General features: G+C 40.9%; 1 protein-coding gene across 3 annotated transcripts in view; it reads left to right on the top strand.

Annotated features, from left to right (window-relative positions):
* DCAF17 (DDB1 and CUL4 associated factor 17) overlaps nucleotides 1-26,764 on the top strand; it is a 163,710-nt gene that overhangs the window by 118,224 nt on the left and 18,722 nt on the right. For all 3 annotated transcript variants that reach the window (XM_030210498.1, XM_030210496.1, XM_030210497.1), the window contains 2 exons: nucleotides 1,584-1,726; nucleotides 15,952-16,061. In XM_030210498.1, coding sequence (XP_030066358.1) covers nucleotides 1,584-1,726; nucleotides 15,952-16,061 — 253 coding nt within the window. The remainder of the gene's footprint in view (nucleotides 1-1,583; nucleotides 1,727-15,951; nucleotides 16,062-26,764) is intronic.

Genomic DNA, 26,764 nt, shown 5'->3' with positions numbered 1-26,764 from the left:
TATTCAATTGTGGTCCTTTTACTAAGCTGTGGTAAAAGGGGGCCTGCGCTAGTATCAGCTAATGTTTCTGACGCAAGCTGAGGCCCCCTTTTACCGCAGCGGGTAAACTCTGTCTTTATTTTTAGGAAAAGAAATGGCCATGTGGTAAGTGGCACACTAACTGTGCGGCCATTTCAGGAGGGAGCCCTTACCACCACCCACTGAGATAGCTTTATGGGCTCCCACGCTAATCTGGTTGTAAATTACCACCAGTTAAGTTCTGGAGCTAAAAAATAGATCATATTTCTGTAGCTCTGAAAATGGTGTGCACTAGAGGTGGGAACTACCTCCAGGCTTCTGCGGTACTTCCAAATTGGTACATGTGTAAAGGATTTTAAAGATTTCTTTTCAACTCTGTCTGAGCGATCGACAGTGCACTCTGGGTCTGTATTTTTTTATTAAAAGTAATTCTGTTTGTGTGAAAATGATTTGGAATGTGGAGGAAGATAAGACACAGCTCTAATTAATTTGGTATGTGAAGGGGGAGGTGGAGCATGTTTCGAGTTCAGGCTGGCCACCTGGACAGAGAAACATGTGACCACATACCCACATGTCTCAAGCATTCTGTAATTTTCCTCAACTCTGAAAATGAGTTCTAAGCTTAATAAAAAGGAGGACCTCTTATAGCGAAATCAGAAGCTCGCCTATGGGCAGGTATGCCGCATAGGAACCTAAATGCCTGGTTACGAGATTCTGGCTTCGCTGAAAAAGGGGCTTCTCTCAGCTAATGTAAAAAGCCTGGGTGATGTATAACCAGTGATGTATGTATATTATGATGTGTAGTTTATTATCTTCTCCTGGTCAAGAGACTCCTGGCTTTGCTTGGATGTAGTAATGCGTGACCAGTGATGTAATGATTAATTGTTTTTCTACTATAGATAGGTATTATTGTTTTTCAACTATATAGCTTAATCATTGTGTATCTCAGACAGTAATGACTTATACACTCTCCATTTAAAGTGAACTTCTAATAAAAGTCTCATTTACCTACTACGAATCCAAAAGAATCAACAGTAATTATTGAGTAGTCTGTGTCAGTGAGGCAGGCTGTAAAACCAGGTCAGAACAGTGTGGTAAGTCCGCTTTGGGCTTACAGCTGCTTAGTAAAAGGGCCCCATGGAGCAGAGCCGTTCCCAGGGGCAAGGTTAGGGTGGGGAGTTGCAAGAACTTGCATAAATTTGTACCCTAAGAAAAAGTGTGTCTCCAGGTATCTTTTCTTTGGGCAATTTTCAAAGTGAAAGTGCATGGACTATTTCACCAATGCAGAATTCATGGGTACAGGGTACTCTGGACTTAGCAACAATGCAGTCAATGTGAAAATTTTCAATGCAGTGTTAACTATTATTTTCAGTTTCTACAATGAAAAAAATTAGTAACAATTATATTTTTGTAGGACAAAGCAATGCCCTTGTTTTACCACTTTTGTAAATGAACTTTCCTAGCAAACTTTCCTTAAATGAAGGAAAGTAAGAAAAAGGTGCTTATGGTTCTGATCAGCATATTCTAGTGTATGTTTGTCTATACTATTTTTCTGTTTTTTACAGATACTCCTCCTCTGCTGTTTGAAGTATCTTGTCTTGAAAATTCATTTCAAATTGGAGGCTATCCCTGGCACTATATAATTACTCCTAACAAAAAAAAGGATAAGGGAACTTACCACATCTGTTCTTTGAGCAATAATGTTTTGGTAAGTTTTAATGAAACATTTTTAAGCAGTTTACTGAGTTACCTATTTGGGTCATGGGGCTTTGCTTTGTTCTAGATGGATAGAGTCTTTCAGAGCTGTCTGAAAAGAGCCAAAGACTTTCACTGTCCATTCCTAGCAGTCCTCCTTCAAGTCATTTTCTCAGCCAGGACAATCTTTTGTGGCAACTACAGTTCTCAAGAAGCTGTTACTTATCTGTAGCAGGTGCTCTTTGAGGAGCAAGGGATATAAAATCATCACAACATGTGATACAGGCTGCCTTCAGCAAAAAGAAATTATGAATTGCGTCAACCAGACACACTAACATGTTTTGTGTTTATTTTATTATTTTTGTTTTGGGGTTTTGTTTTGTTTTTTGCTAGTAACAAGCTGTAAGTATTATTCTTATTTTTTTGAAAGGCATTTTGTAAAACTGAAAGAAATGGGACTAGTGGGTTGGAGTATCCTATACTAAACTAAAATGCTTCTAGTCTGCTTTATCCCCACCATAGGTGGTTCAAGGTTGAGAACAAATATTGCAGATACATAAAGAGAAACCCACAAGAATTATCATTCTACAATTTCATAGCATTTCTTAAGCACATAGTATTTCAATAACTTCTGAAAACTAATGTAGGTAGAAGCAAGACAAACATTTAATGGTAAACAATTCCAAATTTTCACTGCATAAAAGAGAAAAGACTTCTCATAAATTGACCTTTATTAGTAGGAAAAGTTTAAAGCAACCAATCAGAATTTCTGCTGGTAAAAGAGGATCCCAGAAATTAAACCTAGGGAGCAAAAACCTCATGATATTGGCCAAATAGAGCTTTATATACCAAGCAACAAATCTTAAACTCAACTTGTGCTGCGATGGGAAGCCAATGAAGCTTCATCAACAGAAGCATAGCATGATCAGATTTCATCTGTCATGACCCCAGGTCGTGCCTCGTGTCCTGGCTCACCTGGGGGCATTGTCGCTCCGGGATGTTGCCTCTCTCTGGCTTCCTGCATCAACAGCCAGTGGTGTCTTCCTTTTTTGAGTCCCGTGGCAGAAGAATAGGTTGGGCATACCTGGCTAACATCAGCCCTTCAGGCCCATTTAGGGCGATGGTATCTTTCCTCTCACTGTCTTCGCAATGGGACTCTACCTTGTCTCTATTCAAGTCAGCCTTGTCTTAACTGCCCTGCCTCCGGCTCCAGCCTTGCCTGCCTTGTCACCTGTTCTCCAGTTCCTGCTGAGCCTGGGCCTTGCCTGGGTGATTTGCCTGCCGTCAGTCGGAGCCTGGCTAGCACTCAGGTTGACCGGGCAGTGCTAACCCAACTGCAGTTCAAGGGCTCATCTTCCTTGAACTGTGACCTCATCTTACCAAATACCAATTTTGCAGCCATATTCTGAATTAAGCATAGTCTCCATTGCAGTTTAAGCGAGATTCCTAATTATAAGGAGTTGCAATAATCCAAAGAAGACAAATTCACCTTCTGCACCATCAACCTAAAATGGTCTTGAAGAAAATAGAACAAATTGATTTCATTTGCCTCAGATAGATTCTGGTGAGCTGTCTAAGCAATCGTGAGATGTGAATGTATAGACAGAAATCCATGTTACAGCTCTGCAGATCTCTTCCATAGAGGCTAACCCAAGATGCTGCCATAGCTTTGACATTGAGTTTGCCATGATCCTCAAGAGTCAGGCCTGCCTGGGCATAAGTGAAATAGATGCAATCTTTTAGCCATTCAGAAAGTGTGCGCTTGCTAATCATCCCCCAGCCTGTTTCGGTCAAAAACAAAAGCTGGATGGCCTTTCTAGGTTTTTAATCCACTCCAGATAGGAGGCCAAGGCTCTCTTGCAATCCAGTGTGTGCAGTGCAATTTTTACCTTTATTGGCTTGAGATCTAGGAAAAAGTGTTAGCAAGACAATAGACTGATTAAGATAGAACTCCAACCTACCTTAAGGGAAGAACTTTGGATGATTTTGCAGAACCACTCTATTGTAAAACCTCGTATAAGGTGAATCAGTTACTAGAACCTGGAGCTCCCTCATCCTGTGATATGAAATTACTGCACCAAAACCAAGACCTTCCAGGTCAGGTACTTCAGCTCACAGGTGTTAAATAGCTCTAAAGAAGCTTTCGTCATCTGGGTTAAAACAAAATTGATGTCCCATTATGCTGTGGAAGTCTTGATGGGAGAGACTTCAATAGAAACAAGCCCTGCATAAATTGAACTACTAATGATTGTACAGAGATGAGTTTACCTTCTAGAAAGTAGTGATATGTGTCAGTTACACTAAGGTGTATTCTAACAGGATTGGTGTTTTAAACCTGACTCTGAAAGATGTATAAGGTATGGGGACAGGAAAAATGATTCAGGGTCTTTCCCTCACACCAGAGTGCAAACCTCTTCCATGTGGAGGAGTGGCCTAAGAACCAGGGGAACTGGGTTCAATTACTACTACTAATCATTTCTATAGCACTACTAGACATACATATTATATGCAGGTACTTTCTCTGTTCCTAGAGGACTCGCAATCTACCGTATTTTTCGGACTATAAGACGCACCGGACCATAAGACGCACCTAGGTTTTAGAGGAGGGAAATAGGAAAAAAACATTTTTTCCTTTTTCCCTCCTCTAAAACCTAGGTGCTCCGGTGCGTCTTGTCCGAGTTCGGGATCGCCCTCCCCTACTCACGTCAGCGATGTTCCCTGGTGGTCTAGTGACGTCGGGGCAGGAAAGAGCCCCCTCTTTCCTGCCCAGCGCGCTGCTCTCCGTCCTCCTGTTTGCTGCCTGACGGTCTCGGCGATATTCAAAATGGCCGCTTGAATCTCGCCGAGACCGTCAGGCAGCATACAGGAGGACGGAGAGCAGCGTGCTGGGCAGGAAAGAGGGGGCTCTTTCCTGCCCCGACGTCACTAGACCACCAGGGAACATCGCTGACATGAGTAGGGGAGGGCGATCCCGAACTCGGGGGGAGGGCGATCCGGAATCGCTACCTTCGGACTATAAGACGCACCCCCCATTTTCCTCCCAAATTTTGGGGGAAAAAAGTGCGTCTTATAGTCCGAAAAATACGGTAAGTTTATGTACCTGGGGCAATGGAGGGTGAGTTGCCCAAGGTCACAAGGTAAGAAGTGCAGCAGGGATGGTTTTGATCTCCTCCCTCTTTTATGGATAGTAGGCAAACAATATTATAGTCAAGTACTTGATGCTGGAGAGGGCTGAAGGAGCCAAAACAACTCTTGCCTTAGGTTTATCTTTTCCCAGTACCCCCCTCCCTGCCTCCCAAATACCCATGATTCACAGCAATCAGTCCAATTCCTTGCTGTTAAGTAGCAGATTTCTTAAATTCAAAAATCTGGTCTTTCCTAACAGCATTCTTCCTCAACCCCATATCCTACCCCCACCTATATTGGCAAACAGGCCATCAGAGAAGGATGCGGTGGACAGTGGCAAAGAAGAAGGGAAGGAGAACCCTCACCCCCACCCATCCTGTATTAGGGTGCACAGGATGTTCACAGGGCACCAACCCTGGAGACAGTGTGCACCAAAAATGGCCGCAAATAGTATTAAAATGTAGTCAGATGCAAATTAGGTCATCAGTTATTCCTTTCCATGCTCAGAAAAACAACGCACAAAAAACACTGCCTTAACACTGGAAACTTAACGCCACCTTGGAGCTGGTGTTGGGTTACTTGGAGAGGATTTCTCAAAGAAGTATTGTCCTTTTTTGAAGTGCAGAAAGACATTCTGTTCATGAAAATGTCATCCATCCCCTTTGAAGATAAATTGGTCGTTCTGGCAATACTTCAGAAAATGTACTTCCTTGAGCGTCAGGTTGAAAAACGTGTCCATGAAATCCCATTGAAGAATGTCACTGTAGATCTGATTCTCTTGCTCTCATAAACCATTGCAGATTTCTGTTTTCTGTACACAGGTTCTCTGCTCCCCAGTTTGACTGGGCACACGCACACAAGAGCTATGCTTACCACACAGGTCTTGTGCGCATGTTCCAGGCAATTCCTCCCCCATAACTTCCTAATGCTCAACGCTAACAGCACGCATGTAATTTGTATGCTATTAGTGTTGAGCATTGGGAAGCTATTTTGCTGCACTGCTCCCGTGCTATTTACTGGTGTTGTTCACTACAGTGCTGGAGTTCTGTGCATCGGCCCATAGGGTGAGAAGCTTCCATGAAGCATGAGAAGCTGCATAATTAAAGAAAATAATCTAAATGGTAAATAAAGGCAGCAACTCTAGTCAGACAAATACAATTCAATTTCTGTTTATTAACTGAAACTGGCCTATTGAGTCACTACTGTTATCTAAAAAAGTGTAATTGAGATGGATCATAGAAATAAGTCACATTATTTAAATTAATAACACTTTTACATGGGTAACAGCTGAAATTTTGCCCCCATGGATACTGACTTTTGATACAGAAGAAGAAATTCTTTGCATTGGTTCTGTGTGCAATGGGACAGGTCAGGAAGTAACAAAACCCTTTCCACCCAGAAAAGAAATCGCAGGTGATCTCAAATATAGTTGAAGTAGAGCTGCCTTATCTTATAACAAATTTAGCAGCAGGCTTCGCCCACATGGACTGAGCCCCTGTATATATTGGCTCCAGACTAACAAGAAACACTTTCTGCTTCGTGGCCCCCTTCGCCTCCCTAGCTTCCCACGTGGCCAGCTCATGTACCTGGTTCCTCCATTGTCTATACGCAGGTGGGTCTGGGGATATCCACCTTTGCAGGATGCTCTTGCGAGCCACCAGACATACTTTGTGACACCAAATCCTAGCTCCCTCCGCCTGTGTTTTAAATGCTGACTGCGTGTCTAGCACATATTGATCCCAAGTCCTGCTCACTGGTGTCTACCGTTATAGTCATGAACCTCTGAATTTGCCCCCAAAAGGCTCGCACTCCCGGGCAGCCCCAGAAGGCATGATATAAAGTGTGGGGCGTGTGGTCAGAGCTGCCTTATCTTAAAGAAATAAAAAAGAAACAGCAAATGTTGCTCTATAGCAATCGCTTTTTGTGATTGATCTAACATAGTAGTTATAAAACATTTGGAGCATCAATCAGTGAAGAATTAGCAATTAGTTACAACAGGTAGAAAGTAAATTTTTTGAAGAAGTGATAAACCCAACTGTGGAAAATGGAAATTTTCTTTGAAAAACTTAGTTTCATGAGGACTACTTAATTTCAAACAGGGAAAATTCAGAAGTCTCAAGTTCAGTGCAGGAGCAATATTATCTAAATTTTCAGTTTTATGCATAAACAACATTTTATCTTGTGAAGCTTAACCTTGAAGCTCCTTAATCTGGAAAACTGTGTCCTCCAAATCTGACGTTGTTTTTTCCTGAGCCAGTAAATGCCCATTTAACTGCTTATCAAGAGCAGAATCAGCAGAGAAAACTGATATAGCAGCTACACACAGCCTATGTAGTCATTCAGCTGCCATCCAAATAGACTCAAGCGTGATCTCAGATGGACTATCTAGGAGTTCAGCATCTAAATTTTGGTTCCAAGAAATACTAAGTTCTTTCTGCAATTTTGTTATTCATAATGAATTCTGGCTAAAAATGTTTGTGTCCACCAGGTCTGGGAAGACCAAAACTTCAGTTGACTCAGATACAGGAATGGAGCAAGCTGCCCCTTTAGGGCAGCACATTCAGCTGCTGGCTCAGCTCCCAAAATTCTCTATAGTCCCAGAACAAAACCAGGAAACTGCATACTTAGCAAAATCTTGCCTTCTATGTTGTGGGTGTTTGCCCTAGACAAGGCGGATGAGCCTGCCGATATTGGACAACATCTCGTGAAAGTTGTAATCGAAGCTTGCTGCAGCACTGAAGTCAACTTCAAAGGGGGGAAGAGGACCCCAAAGCTTCCCTTTACGCTTAAGCATTCAAGATAAGAATTTAAAATAAGCAAAAATCAAGGAGCTTAATTCATGAGTGTCCTGCCTAGATGCTATCTTGGCCTTTAGGTTATTTTTTTCTAAAATCCACTAGATTGCCCTAGTTGTCTTTTGACATTTGTTCATTACTCTGCTTAACCATCCCATAATGTTTTTTTAATACAACTGTGCCAATAAACCATCCAGATGACTTTTTACATCTCATTGCACCATCTTTTGTGAAAGCAAAATAACTTTGTTTGATTTTACTTTGTTGCTATTCATCACCATGTTCTAGAGGCAGACCAATGTCTTCGAGTTTTGCCTCAAGTTCAAACAGAAGATGTCCAGTACAGATCATAATAAAGTTTGGCATAAATATCTGGGATATAGTTACAGCACCTCCAACTATAACATCTATATAAAGTTGTCTCACAAAGCTGTTTGGACCTTCTAGAACAAGCTTGCCAGTAAACTGAAGTCCAGTTCTTTAAACTTGACATCAAAGATGCATTCCCAGAATTATGAAGCTGCACAAACCTCAGGTAGACAAACCACATTGAAGAGGCCTCGAGTCTCTTGGCCTCCTTGGTCCAAGGATACATTGACAATTTTCAGAGAAATTTCATTACCCTGCCTCCCCACTTTGAATGCTTGAGCAAGGAACTGAAGACAGTTGGCAGCCATATTCAAGGGGCAGTATTAAAGTTTTGTCTTTGACACATGAGAATAAAGAGGTGCAGCATATTTTGTATGGTCTAAAGCAGCCATATCACTAGATCAGCTCTGCCTCCCAGACATAGAAAATGCTATAATGACTTTCAGTGAGTCATGGATGTTTCCATTTCTGTAGTGTTTCAATTCCTCTTCAGAACTGACTTTTGTGTTCCTCATCATTTTGAGGTGGAGCTGGATAGGAGAATTGTGCCTAGTCTGAAGTGGACCTGTTTGCAACAATCTTCAATAGAAAGCTGATATTATTCTGCTTCAAGAATCAGTAAGCAGACTTATAACAAACATCTTCTTCCTTAACTGGATGACTGGTTTTCTGTACAGATATTATCTCATAGATTTGGTGACCAGAACCTTAAAATTCAGAAGGGATCATGGAATCATGATCCTCATAGCTCTGTTTTGGCTGAGACAGATCTGGTTTCCAGTCCTTGGGGATATGGTCCTGAGAAGACTGGCCAAGTTAAGAATGTCATCAGCTTTATATTTCAACATTTTTTATTGATGACACATATTATTATAACAACAGCTAGGGGAGCACTCAGTGCCACCCCAATGATTTCCACTGTATAACTTGACATTAACATCCATCATCCGGCTTTCTTTAATACATTTTCTCCCCTCTTCCCTCCCACCCATTCCATGTAGTTTCCACCGAGCCTTGTACTCTGATAGACTCGGTGCTGTCTCTCCGCCTTCCCCTCCCAGTATTACTTCTACTAATCAGCCCTTCCTATTGACATTACTAAATAATTATCACATTCCATTTAAGATAATACTTTAACTGAACCATAGTTAACAAACAAATATTACTTGTAGATAACTACTATCAACCAATTTGTAACATTGCTCTCTCCCTCCCGCCCTTCCCATGCCCATTCAATTAATATCTTCTTCAATTGGCATTACTTTGCTTATTTGCATCATTCACACATCAGATTCATTAATCATATCATGAGACTTCAGACAATTGAATGTTCATTATCTGATTTTTTTTTTTTTTTTTCTTTATGGGCTCCCCTTCCCTCCCCCCTCTTCCCTTTACTAAATCTTCATCTTCTCCCCCTCTCTCCTCCCCACCCCCCTTTGTAATCGTGTCTCGTGTTCCTAGTTATACTGTAGCCCTGTATATAGTCTAACCTAGTATATTCAGAACATGGCTACGTGCTCGTGACGATATCCTGTGTAGGTATGCCCCCCAGATCTTTATAAATCTTTGGCGCCTCTTTAATGTATTCCGGGCGTCCTGCATTTCCCATAGCATAAGCTCATGTAGCTTATTTCTCCAATACCAATATGAGGGGCCTTTGTCCATTGTCCAGCAATTTAGAATGCATTTTTTCCCCAAAATACAAAGTTTACTGAGGAACAGCTTTTCTTCCAACGTTCCTCTATTCCACTTCATCGTGGAGCACAATATTGCCCTTTCAAAGGATAGATCCACCCGAAACCCCAGAACCCAGCCCATGAACCTGGAGAGAGCTGTCCAAAACCCCCGTATCTCTCTGCATTGCCACAAGCCGTGGCTAAGTGTTGCATTTACTGTTGCGCATTTGGGACATTTATGTGTGTTCACCACTCCCGCATGCCATGCCTGCTTAACTGAAAAATATGCCCTGTGTATGGTGCGGAAGTGACATTCCTGTAACTCGGCACTATGCACCACCCGTGCCCCTCCTTGAAGTGCCTCTAATATCTTCCCTTCTGTTATTTGGTCTTTCACCTCTCGATTCCATCTTTCCACAACCATCTTAACGTCTCTTTGTGGTTGCTTCCCCTCCAGCACCTTGTGATACCCAGACACTGAGATCTGTCCTACTGCATCCCCTGCCAGAAGCTCCCTAATTTCCTTCTCAAAACCTGATAGGAGACTTGTATTGGGGAGCTCATGTATATAATGTGAAAGTTGGATATAGGCTAACTTCTCCAACACCCCCCCCCCCCCCCCATAATGTCTCTCAAATTCCGAATAAGCCATTACAGTTCCATCCATTTGTAAAAAGTTTCCCAACAATATGACACCCTGTTTCCCCAGGTCTTGGAAAAATTTGCTTTCTCTCCCAGGTGCAAACTCCGCATTACCCGTGATTGGTAGTAACACACTACACTCTGAACTGTGTTTCCATAATTTCGTTATCTCTTTCCACAGATATCTTAAAGGTTGTAAAAGTATACTGTGTTTTATTTTCTGTGGGAGATCTTTTGTTTTTGCGTGTAATAAATAGTTGAGATGCCAGGGACTGAAATGCAGTCTCTCTAATTGTACATCTGTGTAATTGTTTGTACCCATAATCCAATCTCCTAAATGTCTTAAGAGGCATGCTTGGTTATATATACGCATGTTGGGGATCCCCAAGCCCCCTTTCGCCTGTGCCCCATTGAGATATTCCCACCTAAGTTTCGGTTTCCTTCCCGCCCAACAGAATCTTGCCACCTGTCTTTGGTGTGCCCGGAGGTCTTTTTCCCAAAGCCGTATTGGTAGTACTTGCAGTACGTATAACCATTTCGGGAACACCACCATTCGATACAAATGGATCCTACCCAAAAGTGTTAATGGCAAAGAACTCCATCTATTTAATTGTTCCCTCGTATCTCGCAACATTTGTGGAACATTAACAGTGTATATCTGAGCCGGATCCAAGGTCATTCTAATACCTAAGTATCGGAAGGACTCCATCGCCCACCGCAGTGGAAAATGCTCCCAATCTGCCTTTTTAATGTCTGGGCTCGCCAAGGCCTCCGATTTTGTCAAGTTTAAGTGAAACCCGGAAAAATCTCCATATTCTTTTATACTTTCCATTAGATGTCCCAAGGATTTCTTGGGACTTGTTATTATCACTAACAAATCATCTGCAAAAACTGCTATTTTAAATTCCCGATCTTTTATTTGTACTCCCTTTATGTCTGCGTTATTACATATCTCCCTTATCAATGGGTCCAGCGTCAGGACAAAAAGTAATGGAAAGAGAGGGCAGCCTTGACGGGTACCTCGCCCAATGGGGAACCAATCCGAGGTCAATCCATTGACAAGAATTCTCGCTTTAGGGTCAGTGTATAGAGTTTTAATCGCCCGCATAAAGAACCCTGTCACCCCATAAGCTTTGAGTGTTGCTAATAGGAATTCCCAATCCACCCGGTCAAAAGCCTTCTCAGCATCGAAGCTAATTAACATGGTTGATTGTCTTTCCCCCTGCGCTTTCTCCAATGCTAATAGTATTCTCCTCATGTTCTTTGCTATTTTCCTCCCCTGGACAAATCCTGCTTGTGGCTCTTCTATCAGAGATGGGAGACTTCTGGCCAATCTATTAGCCAACAATTTAGCCAAAAATTTGGCTTCTGAGTTTAAAAGTGAGATTGGTCGGTACGACTCCGGATGGAGAGCTGTTTTACCAGGTTTAAGCATTACTATTATATGGGCCTGATTTATATATAACGGTAATGAGCCTCTTTGAATCGTTAAATTAAACACCTCAGTCAGCATTGGGCCTATTTCCGCCTGTATTAACTTATAAAACTCATATGTCATCAGCTTTAATCACTCAGAACCAGGAAGCATTGCTACACCTCAGCATCTAGTCTCCGATCCTCACATCTTGGATGTTGAGAGGCATATCATATGGTCCTTGTTTCTTTGACCTATAATTCAGTTTTTAAAGACCGGGGTGCGATGGTAAGGTAGCCATGAGATGGAATGATTTGGAGGGGTTATTTTTTAGTAATTTTCAATGTAACTCATCTATGGGAAACAAAATTGTTTTAAATAATACTTTTGTAGTTCAGTGTTGGATGTTATTTGATAAGGTTACAGTTTTGATATACCGCTACTTCAAAACTTTTGGTTGTAGTAGTTTACAATAATAAAATATAATTAAAAACATAACATGAAAGGAAAACCATATTGTTATAAGAAAGAGATCAGTCACACAAAGAGGGGGAGAGGCAACACTGCTTGGAAATATAAATAAAATAAATAGAAGTGAACCCAATAGGAGGATATTAACTAACTGGTATGAGGGCAAGTCCTCTTAGATTCCTTCTTTTGATCCATAGAAAAACTGTTTGTATACCTTAGCCTAAAGCAAACTCTGTTAGAGCTCATTTGGGGTAACTGCAGATTACCACCATCATGTATTACGACATCCTGTTTCTGTACATCCTTTAGTTGTCAAATGCATACAGAGCTTGCTTCAGTCATAGTCTTATGTCAGACTACCTACAGAGTTCTGATAATCAACATTGTTCATCACCTGCTGAAAGCTCTCCTTCTAGCTTCTTGACTCTTGTGAGCCCAAGTACTTGACCTGGGAGGTTGTTCTTGAGGTGGCATACCAGATTTCTTCTTAATAGTGTAGTGCAACCATGATTCTGAAATTCCTGCCTAAGGTTGTGTTGGATTTCTATTAACTAGTAAATTGTATCAATGTTTTTCTCTAGGCCATATGTCCATAAGGTGAAAAGATCCTTCATTCCCTAGATTTCAAGAGAGTTGTTACCTTCTACCTGGAGTAGACTGAGCCCTAAGCAGTAGCATACCTAGCTTAGTTGCTACCCAGACGGATCACAGCCCCCTCCTTTCCCCCCCCCCCCCCCCCCCCCATGAGCACTGTCGGCTCTGCCAGTTCCTGGCCCAGAACAGGAAGTTAACATCAGAGGAGACCAGCAGAGTCAACAGCCATGTGGATGGAGACTGAAGCTCCATAACTGCTCAATGCATCCACCGTCCCACCCTTGGTACATCACTGACCGTGAGAATGTTCATGCAGTTTTTTGTTTCTTTTGACCCTAAGATGTTTGAGAGTGTGGTGAAACAGCTCACTATATCTAAATGTATAGCAGATGGCAGCTTTTTTATGGTCAGACATATTATGACCCGTAATGTTAGAGCCATGGCACTATCCTCTCTAATTTTTGCCTTCTTTGACATTTACAAAACTGTTTTGAACTTTTTCATTCTCTACATAAGTACATAAGTAATGCCACACTGGGAAAAGACCAAGGATCCATCAAGCCCAGCATCCTGGCCACGACAGCAGCCAATCCAGGCCAAGGCACCTGGCGAGCTTCCCAAACGTACAAACATTCTATACATGTTATTCCCATGTTATTCCCAAGTCCATTTAGTAGTGGTTTATGGACTTGTTCTTTAGGAAACCGTCTAACCCGTTTTTAAACTCTGCTAAGCTAACCGCCTTCACCACGTTCTCCGGCAATGAATTCCAGAGTTTAATTATGCGTTGGGTGAAGAATAATTTTCTCCGATTTGTTTTAAATTTACCGCACTATAGTTTCATTGCATGCCCCCCTAGTCCTAATATTTTTGGAAAGCGTGAACAGACGCTTCACATCCACCTGTTCCACTCCACTCATTATTTTATATACCTCTATCATGTCTCCCCTCAGCCGTCTCTTCTCCAAGCTGAAAAGCCCTAGCCTCCTTAGTCTTTCTTCATAGGGAAGTCATCCCATCCCCGCTATCATTTTAGTCGCCCTTTGCTGCACCTTTTCCAAGTCTACTATATCTTTCTTGAGATGCGGCGACCAGAATTGAACACAGTACTCAAGGTGCGGTCGCACCATGGAGCGATACAATGGCATTATAACATCCTCACACCTGTTTTCCATACCTTTCCTAATAATACCCAACATTCTATTCTCTTTCCTAGCCGCAGCAGCACACTGAGCAGAAGGTTTCAGTGTATTATCGACGTCGACACCCAGATCCCTTTCTTGGTCCGTAACCCCTAACGTGGAACCTTGCATGACGTAGCTATAATTCGGGTTCTTTTTTCCCACATGCATCACCTTGCACTTGCTCACATTAAACGTCATCTGCCATTTAGCCGCCCAGTCTCCCAGTCTCGTAAGATCCTTCTGTAATTTTTCACAATCCTGTCGCGTTAACGACTTTGAATAACTGTCATCAGCAAATTTAATTACCTCGCTGGTTACTCCCATCTCTCAATCATTTATAAATATATTAACAAGCAGCGGTCCTAGCACAGACCCCTGAGGAACCCCCACTAACTACCCTTCTCCATTGTGAATACTGCCCATTTAACCTCACTCTCTGTTTCCTATCCATCTACAGTTACTTTTGAGAATAGCATCCAACTCCATGCCTTCTGGGCCCACTTCCATAATTTCTGGATTATTTTCTCTGTTCTTTCTTTACTATGTATAATAAGATTTCACCCACAAGAATATTCCTACCCATTGATCGTTCCTGCAGTAGTTACCTCTTTGTGGAAAGTTGCCCCTATCAAGGGAATCCAATGTGTGTAACCTGGTGAAGTGCTTGTCTTAAGAGAAAGCAAAGTGTTTTCTAAAGATAGCGCATCGCATCACCAGATTTTCTTCACCAATGAAAGCTTTTATATATAATTGAGGGGAGGCTAGTGAAGGGCTTTTGCCTGTTCCAGAAAGCTCTGAAAGAATCTTTCCAGTGCTGAGATTGGTTATGTGATCCACATATGACTACTAAACTGCTGTCTTTGTGAACATCTGTTACATACAAAAAATGTGCTTTTATCATGTTTGTTTTAATTGATTCTGTTATTAAACAACATATTTTTAATAGTTCCTTATTTCCTGGGCACATTTAAGAGGTGTAAAAATCATGGGTGCCTTTGTGTATAAAATTTGGCACCTGCTAACTGACTATACAGGAAAAAAAGACTGGCTGGGAGAAGGGGAAAGGAAGAGGCTCAAGATGAGGAAGTTATGGAAGCGGAAAAGAGAACAACTGAACTGATGCAAAAGGAGGAAGAAACTGGGTGGAAGGGAAAGCAAATGTACATCTAGTAGTATTAGCATTAGAATATATTAGCATTAGAATATGCCAAAGGGATAGAAAATTGGGCATAAAATGGTACATCATATTTTTTGTTGCTTCTAAAATGTATAGCTGGCATATAAGTTTTTTAAATATTTTTCTATCCCCGAGCATACTGCAGATAAGGAATGAACACAGTGTTGTTTGCAAAAGGCTACTTGTGTACACTAGACCAGTGTTTCCCAACCTGTTTGCACTCATGGACCAGGATGTCCCCTCCTTATTCAACTTGTCAAAAACAAAAACCTGAGCTGGTGAAGATCTCAAGCTACTCCAGCTGAAGATCTCTCCCCGATGATGCCACAAATGCTTCTGTCCACATCAGCAGTCTGCATCAGCTCCTTAAGCCACCAACACTAGCATGCTTTTTTTGCACATGCACTGAAAACTGAGTATGTGCGGGTGCGGGTGCTGGTGTCGGCGGCTCAGGGAGTTGCTGTAGACAATCGAGGTGGAGAGTAGCATTAGAGCTTCAGCTGGAGGGGCTTGGTATCCTCGCCAGCTACCACTAAAATTAGTTTGTTTTGCACAGACAGGCCAAAAAACTTTTGTGGGCCGGTGGTTGGAAAATGCTGCATTAGACAACCCACTGTCTTCCAGTTGCTTGAACTGATCAAGAGACTGAAGATATCTCCAAAGGTTTCCCTGTTGGGACCCTTGGCAATTAAGTCTTGCATCTTTTATGGAGTAGGATTAACAAAACAAGTGAAGTTAGTAAAAGAAGGTCTATGGATTACATTATACATTTCTGTGTTCTGATCAGGCAAATAATGGAATCCAAGACATGAAATGCTGCTCATTAGAATCAGACTGGATATATTTCCACCCAGATACCTCCAGTAGAATAATACACGTTGGACCAAATAAAATTAAGTAAGTATAAACTACGTGTTTGGAAAGATCCTCCCCCGCCCCCAAGAACCTGAATACCTATCTTGGTGCCAAGGATTTTCAGACCTAGTTCTATATGTGGTAATAAATGTTTCATATGTGTAATATACTGTAGCAGCATCCTGAATACACTAAAGAATTGCATGGTGCTTGAGGTTTTTCTTAGAAAACAAATACTCTGGTCAGGCAGCTAATCTAGCCTTCAGTTTAATTCCCAGGTTGGATCTTCCACTTCTCAGGTGATTGGAGGCTGGGGATGCTGTGGCATCTGGGTTCAGAATCCCTGGTGGGAGGGAGTCATGGTCATTGTTTAAGGTTGATTCCTAGTTGCTGGATTCATGCCCCGATGATCAAATTCCCCTTGCTGTTCCGAAAAGTGCTGAAACAGTGCGGGGAATTAAAGCCCTCATGATCAAAACTAATAGCATGCAAATTTATGCACACTATTAACTTTGATCATCCTGTAGGAGGATTATGCCTGGGCATGCGCCCAAGACACAAACCTCCTGCAGGAGTTGTTTCACAGGTCCGGGCTGTCAAAAAAGAAAGCCTGGACCTGTCAACCAGGACTGGAGGCCCCCCAATCCCAACCCAGACATGAGGGGCTGGAGGTCTGGGTTGGGATTGAAATGATGGAAGAGGGAGTAGCACTCCCTCCTCCTTCCAGCGCTGCCTCCAAAATGGTGGCGCCCTCAACAGTGAATCCTGGGATGTGCTGGGTGGGGCTTCCCTACCATAAAAGGGAGAAACTCCCTTATATAGTAGGGAAACCCCACCCAGTGCGTCCCAGGATGCATTGGGCAGGGCACCACCATTTTGGCGGCAGCACTGGAAGGAGGAGGGAGTGCTACTCCCTCCATTGTTTTGAGGTAAATGGGGGCGGGGGCGCTAGATCACTGGGGGGGGATAGAAGTCCACCAGATCTCCAGCCAGGGGCGTAGCTAGGTGGGGCCACAGGGGCCCCCACAGATTTAGTCTGGGCCCCTGTGTTTTCTGGCGGAGGTCCCCAACCCCTGCTCATTGAAGCCTTCTTCAGCGCTGGTCTCCAGCATGCCACTTTCGCTGATCTGTGCTTTGTTGAGTCCTGATATCACAGGACGTCAGGAGGAAGAAAGCATAGATCAGTGAATGTGGCGCACCTGCACGTTCCTTTAAGTGAAACTGAGTATGGATGTCAGGACTCAAGAAAGCACAGATCAGCGAACACGGAGAGCCAGAGACTGGCACTGAAGAAGGCTTCGGCTGACGGGGGTTGGGGACCCCCACCAGCAAAGATATCTTGCGGCGGGGGGGGGGGGGGGGGGGGGGGTTGGAAGTGGTGGGGGAGGGGCGGCAGCTGGAGGAGGCGGGCTAAAATGTGCCCCCCCCCCCCCACTTTTGGCTCTGGACTCACTCCCACCGAGGTCTGGCTACGCCCCTGCCTCCAGCCCTCCCTGTCTGTGGAGGGGGTCAAGTTTGCCTGTGTCAGGGAAGGGCTGGGGGGGTCGGGGATTGCTAGACTACCAGGGGTTGTCAGATCCTCTGTCCTGGGTGGGATGGGAAGGCCCCCCCCCAGTGATCTGGCGCCCCCCCCCCTCTCCCAAACACAGACAGTGTTTCACCTAACACTACCTGCATCAACCCTGGCATCTTCCTTCTGCTGCACCCCACCATTCCTTTGACATAACTTCCTGTTTCCACAGGGGAGCAGCAGAGGAAGATGCAGGTAGCATTAGGTGAAATACTGTTGGTGTTCAGGAGGGGGAATTGCCTTTAAAGGTAGGCTAGGGAGGGGAAGGATAGCCGGGGGGGGGGGGGGCACACCAATGAGAGGTGCCAAAACAAGAGTTGTTTCAGAGCAACATGGTCCCTTGAGCCAGTAAGGTCAAATAAAAAAAAAAATCAACAATCATTCAAAAACTTCTCCTTGAGAATGACATTGGGCAGCATAACAAATGCCTTTCCTTGTGACTAATCTACCCTATAACAGGTTCTTTAATAATAGAGAGGTTCTGTGTATCCATTCAAAGTTTCTTAGTAAGGTAGTGTTAGATTTCTGTCTCGGTCATCCTTCCAGCTTTTTTTTCCCTAAGCTACATGCCCAAAAGAATAAATGTGTTTTACGTACTTGGGATTGCAACTGAGCTTTGGCCGTTTACTTAGAGCAGAATAAATCCCTTAGAAAGGCTACCCAGCTTTGTTTCTTTTGATCCCTATAAATCTGTGACTGCTATTGTTAAGTATACTTTAATTGGCTAGTAGCCTGCATTTTCTTTATTTATGCCCAAGCGGGTCTGACCTTGGCATCAGTTGTCCACTTATGATTTGCAAAGTTACTGTATGGCCGTCAGTCCACACATTCATATCTCACTGCTGTTTGGAAAGAGATTCCTACATGACAATAGGTGTGGCTGGTCTGCCCTCCAGAATCTCTCTGATGAGATCTACCTCCTCCCTTAGGGTTTGTTTTTCCTGCTTTCCGGTCACTGCCTTTAAAAAAGAAAAATAAAATGCCAAAAGACTTGTCGCAAAAACACAATTATTGATGTTTGCCTGTTAGCCGTGCCTTTTCATTTTTTCCTCCTATTTTTGTTAAAGGCAACCTTGTAGCTAGGGAGTCCCATGTAATGAGGATGTGCTATCATGCTTGTCTTTGTAGAAAACCAAATTACTTACCTTTAGCAGGTTTTCTCCAAGGACAGCAGAATGCAAATTCTCACATAACAAACCACCTCCCCTGGAAATTGACTTTGAAACTGAGTATGTATGGCCCTTCTCAAATGACATCACATTGGACTTCCTTTAGCTTTGTAGCACGTAAGTCAGACCTTAAAAAAACTTCCAGATCTTGTCTAAACTGGAGAAGCTTTTACCATGTGAGCTCTGTTGGTCGACATTATCCATGTTCTGAAGACTTGTATCCTGCTGTCCACAGAGCATGCCTGCTACAGATAGGTAAATTGTTTTTACTAATTTGAAGGCTTTGTCCACCGATCCTCATTGATCTAGTTTAAAACCCTTCTTAGTAGGTTAGCCTTTCTGTTCTGAAAGATATGTCACCCCTTCCTTGATAGATGAATGCTATCTATGCTCAACATCCTTGGGAAAATCATTTACTAGTCCTGTAAACCGAAACACTCACATAGGCATCATACATGCATTCCTTTCTGGAGCGCGAACTTTTCTGCCTCAGGCTTTATCTTCGATGTTGAGGTCTGAGAATAATACCACCTGCAAATCTATCTGCATCACCCTCTCTGCTAGAATCACTTTTGATAAGTCTGGAAGGATACCTATCAATATCATTCTTGTCAACATGGATGAGCAGAACTGAATGGTCATCAGTAGGCTTGATGACTCACTGCAGATTTTCTGTAATATCACAGATCTTGCCAGCTGGTAAACAGCACACCTCCTGTGACATGTCTGGTCAGCAGATGGGCATCTCCATGCTCTTTAGAAAGAGGTCACCAATCATCTCTATTTATTATTTAGATTTACTACTACTACTACTACTACTACTATAAATCACTTCTTTAGCTCATGTCTTCCCAGTTCAAGGTGAGTTACATTCAGATACAGTAAGTTAGAGCTTGTAATCTAAGTTTATACCTAAGGCAACAGAAGTTGGGCGGTCACAAGGAAAATCGGAGAGATTTGAACTCTGGCTTCTCTGGTTCTCAGCACAACATTCTAATCACTAGGCTGCTCTGTCACTCACTACTACCCTTCACTAGGCACTGTGGTCACCGATTCTGCAGTTTTGGGGTTTACAAGTTCTGATTCCTTCTCATCCTGGATGGTTTCTCCAATTTCCAGGATTCAATACTGGCTCTTCAATTTGAGTAAAGGATGTTGATGTTACTGCCTTGGTCCACTTTCATTTTCCCCTCTGCTTGAGACTGTAGATGCCTTGAGAAGCATTTCATCAGTGTAATTCTTGCTGTCATGGATGTTTCTCCACCTCACCACCTCCTCTATCTCTAGTCTGCCACTTGTTTCTTGAGGAAGTTGATTTGTAGGCATCTTTCACACTAAACTGGTTACTCAGTGAAGCAAGATATCCTTCTAAAGAGAGAGAAGGACCTACCAAAGTCTGTATGTTTTCTCAGCTTTCCTACAAGTTTAATCAACTAACCTCTCTACTTTGAAATCTAACTCTCTACACTGAGTTGCTGTGTGTAATCCTGTTTGCCTGCATATCTGTTATTGGGGAACAGGAGCAGTTTATTTTATTCTTTCAGATTACTACATTTATGTATTATTTATTTAAAACAAAAACATTTATAACCCGCACAATCCATAGATCTCTTGGCAGTTTACAATAAGTACATTCATAGTGATGAAATCACAAATCATAACAAAAACATAATCATCACAAACATACATCTAGGACTCCACACACAATAAGCAAACTAACATCAACTACACATTATTACTCACTAGTTTACCAAAGCAGATATGACTCATGCCTAAACAGAGGCTTGCTGGTCACCAAATGCTTCTAAGAATAACAATGTTTTAAGCTCCCTCCTAAATTGATCTAAGGCCTTCAGAGACCTTATGTACACAGGCAACCCATTCCACAACTTTAAAAGAATACCTGCGATATTCATCTAACTTGATGATAACCTGAAAAGATGGCACTTCCAAAAGGTTAGTGTTAGGGCAACTCGTTCCATAATTTTGTCCCCTCAACTTTAAAAGAATACCAGCAATATTCATCTAACTTGATAACCCAAAAATATGGTAGTTCCAAAAGATTAGTGTTAGAAGATCTCAAAGCTCTTGCAGATTGGTATGCTCGAAAAGGAAGATGATAGAACAAGAGAAAACAGTTTATTTCACAGTTTGAAAACTAATAACATTTTTAAAGCAATCCTCTGTATAATAGGGAGCCAATGTGATGCTTTTAAAATAGGAGTAATGGACAAAACGAGTGAGGACAGTTCGAAGAGGATATTAGGAAGTCTTTAATGTCAACATCTAAAAAAAGGACCCAACAAGGCTGTGTCTACATGAAGAACAAAAACACAATAAATATACACAAACCAACAAAATAAATAACCAAATATGTAAACAAATTGAATAAACAAGGATATTTTTTCAGCGAACACATACATGGATACAAAAATATATGTAACAAATTAAAGTATATATAAAATAATTATATAAAAGGTATAATGAACAAACTGGTTAATTTTAAAATTATGTAGTAGAATATATATAAAGGATGGACGATAATTATAAACATTGTATTAATGGTATTAAGAATGATTGCATGAACAAGCACTTGAGACAGTATTGTGAATTGAATATACTTTAACTAAATGATGAAAAACGAATCTATATTATAACCAAGAGAAATACAGCTGTTTGACTTCTAAAGTAAAGAATAAAGAATAAAAAATGGAAAACACAAATAATGAAGTTAGAACCTAAAGAATGTTATGTGTCAAAAAACTAAGTACATCCTTCTTTAACAGGCAGTAAGATCAGTGAAAATTGTGATACCGATGTGGTAAATGCAGTTATAGGATAAATCAAAGTAGAAAACATTGGAACTGATAACATGAAAATATATGTGTGTCGTTATGGTTTACACCAAAAAAATAAAAAAAAACTTAACAAATGCATATAAGTGATGGAAAAAAAGGTGCGTAGTGAGAAAAAATTGAGTTAACTAGTGACTGTGAAAATAAGCAGTGACTGTTTGCCCACCTTAACTTAAGTGGTGAGATGCGGGCATCGTGCAACGAGATTATAAAATAAATACATATCTAAGTATAAACAAAGAAATGAAAGTGACTGTCCACGTTAAATTCAGTGATAAGACGCCGGCAGCAAGTAGCGGACTTAAAAAATCTATATATATCTAAGTGTGAGTGCATAAGTCATTATCTGCCGTGTACCTCAGTGATTAGAACCAAAAGGAAAGTTATTGTCAGCGTCTAAAACTTTGGCACCAAAATATAAATGCCGAAAGCCTTGACACAAAGTGAATAGAACTTAAGGCAACCACAGCGACTTGAAAGGATGCAATAAACTTATTATTTCTACTTTAAAGGACTTACCCGTAAAATATAGAATTGTTGCACTACAATCTGGTGTGACGACAAAACAATGTCGATGACGTCAAAACAGAAGAAGTTTTGAAAGACACTGGTTTAAAAAGCTAATTGTCAGGAAATGATGTCAGAATAGACATGTAACTTTCAAGCACGGTCAATTTAAATAAAAAGAGGCCAGGTTCTTTCTTTTGTAGCCAAATAAAAAAATATACATACTGTCAAAACTGTGATGAACTTGCTGTTTGTAGAAAGTCGTACTGACGTGATGATGTAATGTAGTTGTTAAAAAATACGTAACATCTCTAATGTCATTATCTCTAATGAATATGTGTGAAAAGATTTTAAACAGTATCGTTCTCTGACGTGTCAATATAAAACATTCGCCGGATGGAATATAGATGGTGTAAATTGTGGGCGTTATGATGAAAATGTATTCTGAGTATGGTGAACCAATACCTTAAAAACAGAATATCTGCTTGAACTTAAGAATGTAAAGATGACTTCATCTCGAACTCTTGTGTATCTACCTCAAACATCCTTATAATAGGAGACATTAACCTACACCTGGAAGATGACACCTCATCAAGCACACGAGAATGCAAAGAATTCTTAAAACTCTGGGATCTGCAAGCACCCAACACGCAACCAACACACAAAAAAGGACACACACTAGATATCATAACAAGCAAATTCGAACCGGACTCAATAATCATACTCACTGACACAAAATGGACACCTACATTATGGTCAGACCACCACAAAGCAAATGTCTCTCTCTGCTGGCGAAAGACACACATAAACACAACCAATAAACATGAGCGAACAACATACAAAACGAGAGGAAAAATAGACCCCACAACATTCTGGCAACAGATCTACCAGAACGAATGAGCAACAAATGCTGACACCATCCAATTCCTCCAAGAATGGGACGACTTATGTACAACAACACTAGACAAAATCACCCCATTCCAAACTAGAACATCGCACAGGAAAAAATCAAATCCATGGTTCACCGAAGAGCTGAAAAAACTTAAAACACAAGTCAGGAAACTAGAACGCGCATGGAACAAAAAGAGAGACAAACAAACACTAAGCGCCTGGAAACTACTTCGGAGAAAATACAAATATACCATAAAACAGACTAAAAGACTACATTACAAAACAATAATAGGACCAAACTACAAAGACACACATAAACTCTTCAACCTTGTGAATAAACTGTTAGACACCACACCAGTCACAAACAACGGCAAAGACATACCAGATGTGGACAATCTTGCGAAATACTTAAAGGAGAAAATCATACAATTACGACTCAAAATACCCACTAGCCCTATTGAATACGCCACAATTCTAGATTGTCTAGATCCAGAAGAAGGAACATATCCAGCAGACAGAACCTGGACCGAATTCGAATTACTATCAGAAGACCTCATCTCTAAAACACTTAAAAGATATGCCAAATCCCACTGCAAACTAGACATTTGCCCAAATAACCTCATGAACTCTGCTCCTCAACAATTCATAGTAGACCTAACGAACCACGTAAACTTCATGCTACAAAACGGACTCTTCCCAAAAGAAAAAGGAAAAATATTACTCACTCCAATTCCTAAAGATACAAAGAAAAGCATGAGCGAAATAACCAACTACAGGCCAGTAGCATCCATACCACTAATAACCAAAATAACTGAAGGAATGGTAACGAAACAACTCACAAACTATCTAAACAAACACTCAATACTGCATGATGCCCAATCAGGATTCCGATCAAATCACAGCACAGAAACGGTATTAGTCACCCTTTTGACTAAATTCAAACAAATAATAGCTACTGGTAACAATATACTCCTCCTACAATTCGACATGTCAAGTGCCTTCGATATGGTTGACCACGGAATCCTATTACACATACTTGAATATTTCGGCATAGGAGGAAATGTCCTGAACTGGTTCAAGGGGTTCCTAACCCAGCGTTCATATCAAGTTACATCAAATTCAACCACATCTACTGCATGGACACCTGAATGTGGAGTACCACAAGGATCACCCCTCTCACCAACCATTTTCAACCTAATGATGATCCCTTTGGCAAAACTCCTATCAAACCACATATATATACGCCGATGATGTAACAATATACATCCCTTTCAAACAAGATATCAAAGAAATCCACAACGAAATCAATCAAAGTCTACACATCATGAACACATGGGCAGATGCATTTCGTCTGAAATTAAATGCAGAAAAAACTCAATGCCTGATACTCACCTCCCAATACAACACGAATGAATTTACCACTATAAACACACCAAAACTAAACCTTCCAATCTCAGAAACGCTAAAAATCCTTGGAGTCACTATCGACCGCCACTTAACACTCGAAACTCATGCAAACAATACAACCAAAAAGATGTTCTACTGCATGTGGAAACTGAAAAGAATAAGACCATTCTTCCCAAGATCAGTCTTTCGTAGCCTAGTGCAATCCCTCGTACTCAGTCATTTGGACTACTGCAACTCACTGTACGCAGGTTGCAAAGAGCAAATACTGAGGAAACTTCAAACAGCCCAGAACACAGCAGCCAGTCTCATCTTCGGAAAACCAAAATATGAAAGTGCAAAACCCTTACGAGAGAAGCTACACTGGCTTCCACTCAAGGAACGCATTCCTTTTAAAGTATGCACATTAATCCACAAAATCATTTACGGCGAAGCTCCAGCCTACATGTCTGAGTTAATAGACTTACCACCCAGAATCGCTAGAAGATCATCCCGAACCTTCCTCAACCTCCACTTCCCTAATTGCAAGGGCGTAAAATACAAGACGGTACACGCATCAACCTTTTCTCACATGAGCACGCAGTTCTGGAACACAATGCCGCGCAACCTGAGAATGATCTACGAGCAAGTCTCCTTCCGCAAACTATTAAAAACCCATCTTTTTGATAAAATTTATGGAAAGAACCAAAACACATAAAGTCCACACTCACTGTTCACTAATTCTCAATACATCCATTTCTGAACTCTCACCCCCGTAATCTAACTTCACTCATACCTTTATCCACAGATATATGTATACCACACATAATGCCCTTCTAGCTTCCCGCTGTCTCCTTCCAATGTTTCAAAGCTTTGATCCATTGTTATATTCTGGAACAATACTTTGATTATCTCGCATAACTCTTCACAATGTAATCCATAACCAAGTTGTAACAAATTGTACGTCCATCATTTATATCATATTGTAAGCCACACTGAGCCCGCAAAAAGGTGGGAAAATGTGGGATACAAATGCAATAAATAAATAAATAAATATGAGACTGGTGCGAATATAGCTGACAGGATGTAAAACGATAAATGACAAACGTAAACTATGTGGATTATGTTGCACTGTGTCACTTGTCCTTAAAAATCAAAATGTATCTGACTGAGTGAACAATATACTAATTGAAGTAAAACAGAATATTGAATTTTGACTACACAAATAAAAAATGCATAAAAAGCAGATACAAATGAAAAATATATATAAAGAGGAAAAGACAATCGATTCCCAAAAATGGAGGTTAATTTTTACACCATATTAGTTTCCTGGCATAAATTTAAACCTGTTATTCCAGATGAAATAATCTATACTGAAGTATATCAATGAAGTACACATGTGGACTGCTTTTCGGGAAAATTTTTTATAAAAGTTGCGTCTTGTGAAAACAAAAGATAAAACACAGTAGAGCAATATGAAAACAAAAAATTGGAAATGAATTCAAATTAAAACACCAAAAGATAAGAAAAAAATAAAATGAAGAATGAATTGAAATGGGTTACAATAATAAAATACTTGGTGTTTAAAAATAAATACAAAATTAAATACTGCGGGAATAGAAACATGTATATAAACAATATATGATTTAAAATAGGTGAGGTAACATCTTAATATCAAAATACAAACGTCTGAATATATAAACAATTAGAAACAGAGGAAAACAACACAACAAAATGGTAAAAAAACTGATAATAGTGAAAACCATAAAATAATAAATACATAATAGATGGTTGACTATGATCTCTCTGGTGAACAGTAGATCAAAGGAAAATTAGTATAAATGTCTATCTGTATAAGTGCTGAATATTAAAGGAAAACACTGTAATCTATTTCTTGATTTAGTCCATGAGGCTGCAAGCTATTGAAATAGAAAATGAATCTTTGTTCTTCTCTGTTCAGTAAAGTGTTTAGATCTCCCTTTTTTTGTTGTTGATATTACACTTCCTAATATCCTCTTCGAACTGTCCTCACTCTTTTTGTCCATTGCTTTTGTTGTACGTGAGGGCCTTCTTCCTTTTTGTTTTTTTGTTTAAAATAGGAGTGACATGCATATAGCAGGAAAAGCCATAAAGGACTCTGGCTGCAGCATTTTGAGCAACCTGCAAGGCTTGTAAAATACTCCCATGTATCCAAGGTTTGTAGTCCAGTGTATTTCTCTTTGTAGTATTATCTCAAAGATCTAATAAGACACTTTATAATCAATACCTCCTGAAATTTACTTAAATGTTTTTTCACAGGTAACTAAAATTTGATCTATTTCCTCATTTTTCTCTTCCAATCAATGCAAAGCAATTCTGAGTAATCCATCA

This window comes from Microcaecilia unicolor, chromosome 7, assembly GCF_901765095.1.
Source record: "Microcaecilia unicolor chromosome 7, aMicUni1.1, whole genome shotgun sequence".
In the NCBI taxonomy this organism is placed as follows: Eukaryota; Metazoa; Chordata; class Amphibia; order Gymnophiona; family Siphonopidae; genus Microcaecilia; species Microcaecilia unicolor.
The sequence above is the reverse complement of the archived record's forward strand: the minus strand, read 5'-3'. Positions and strand labels throughout refer to the sequence as shown.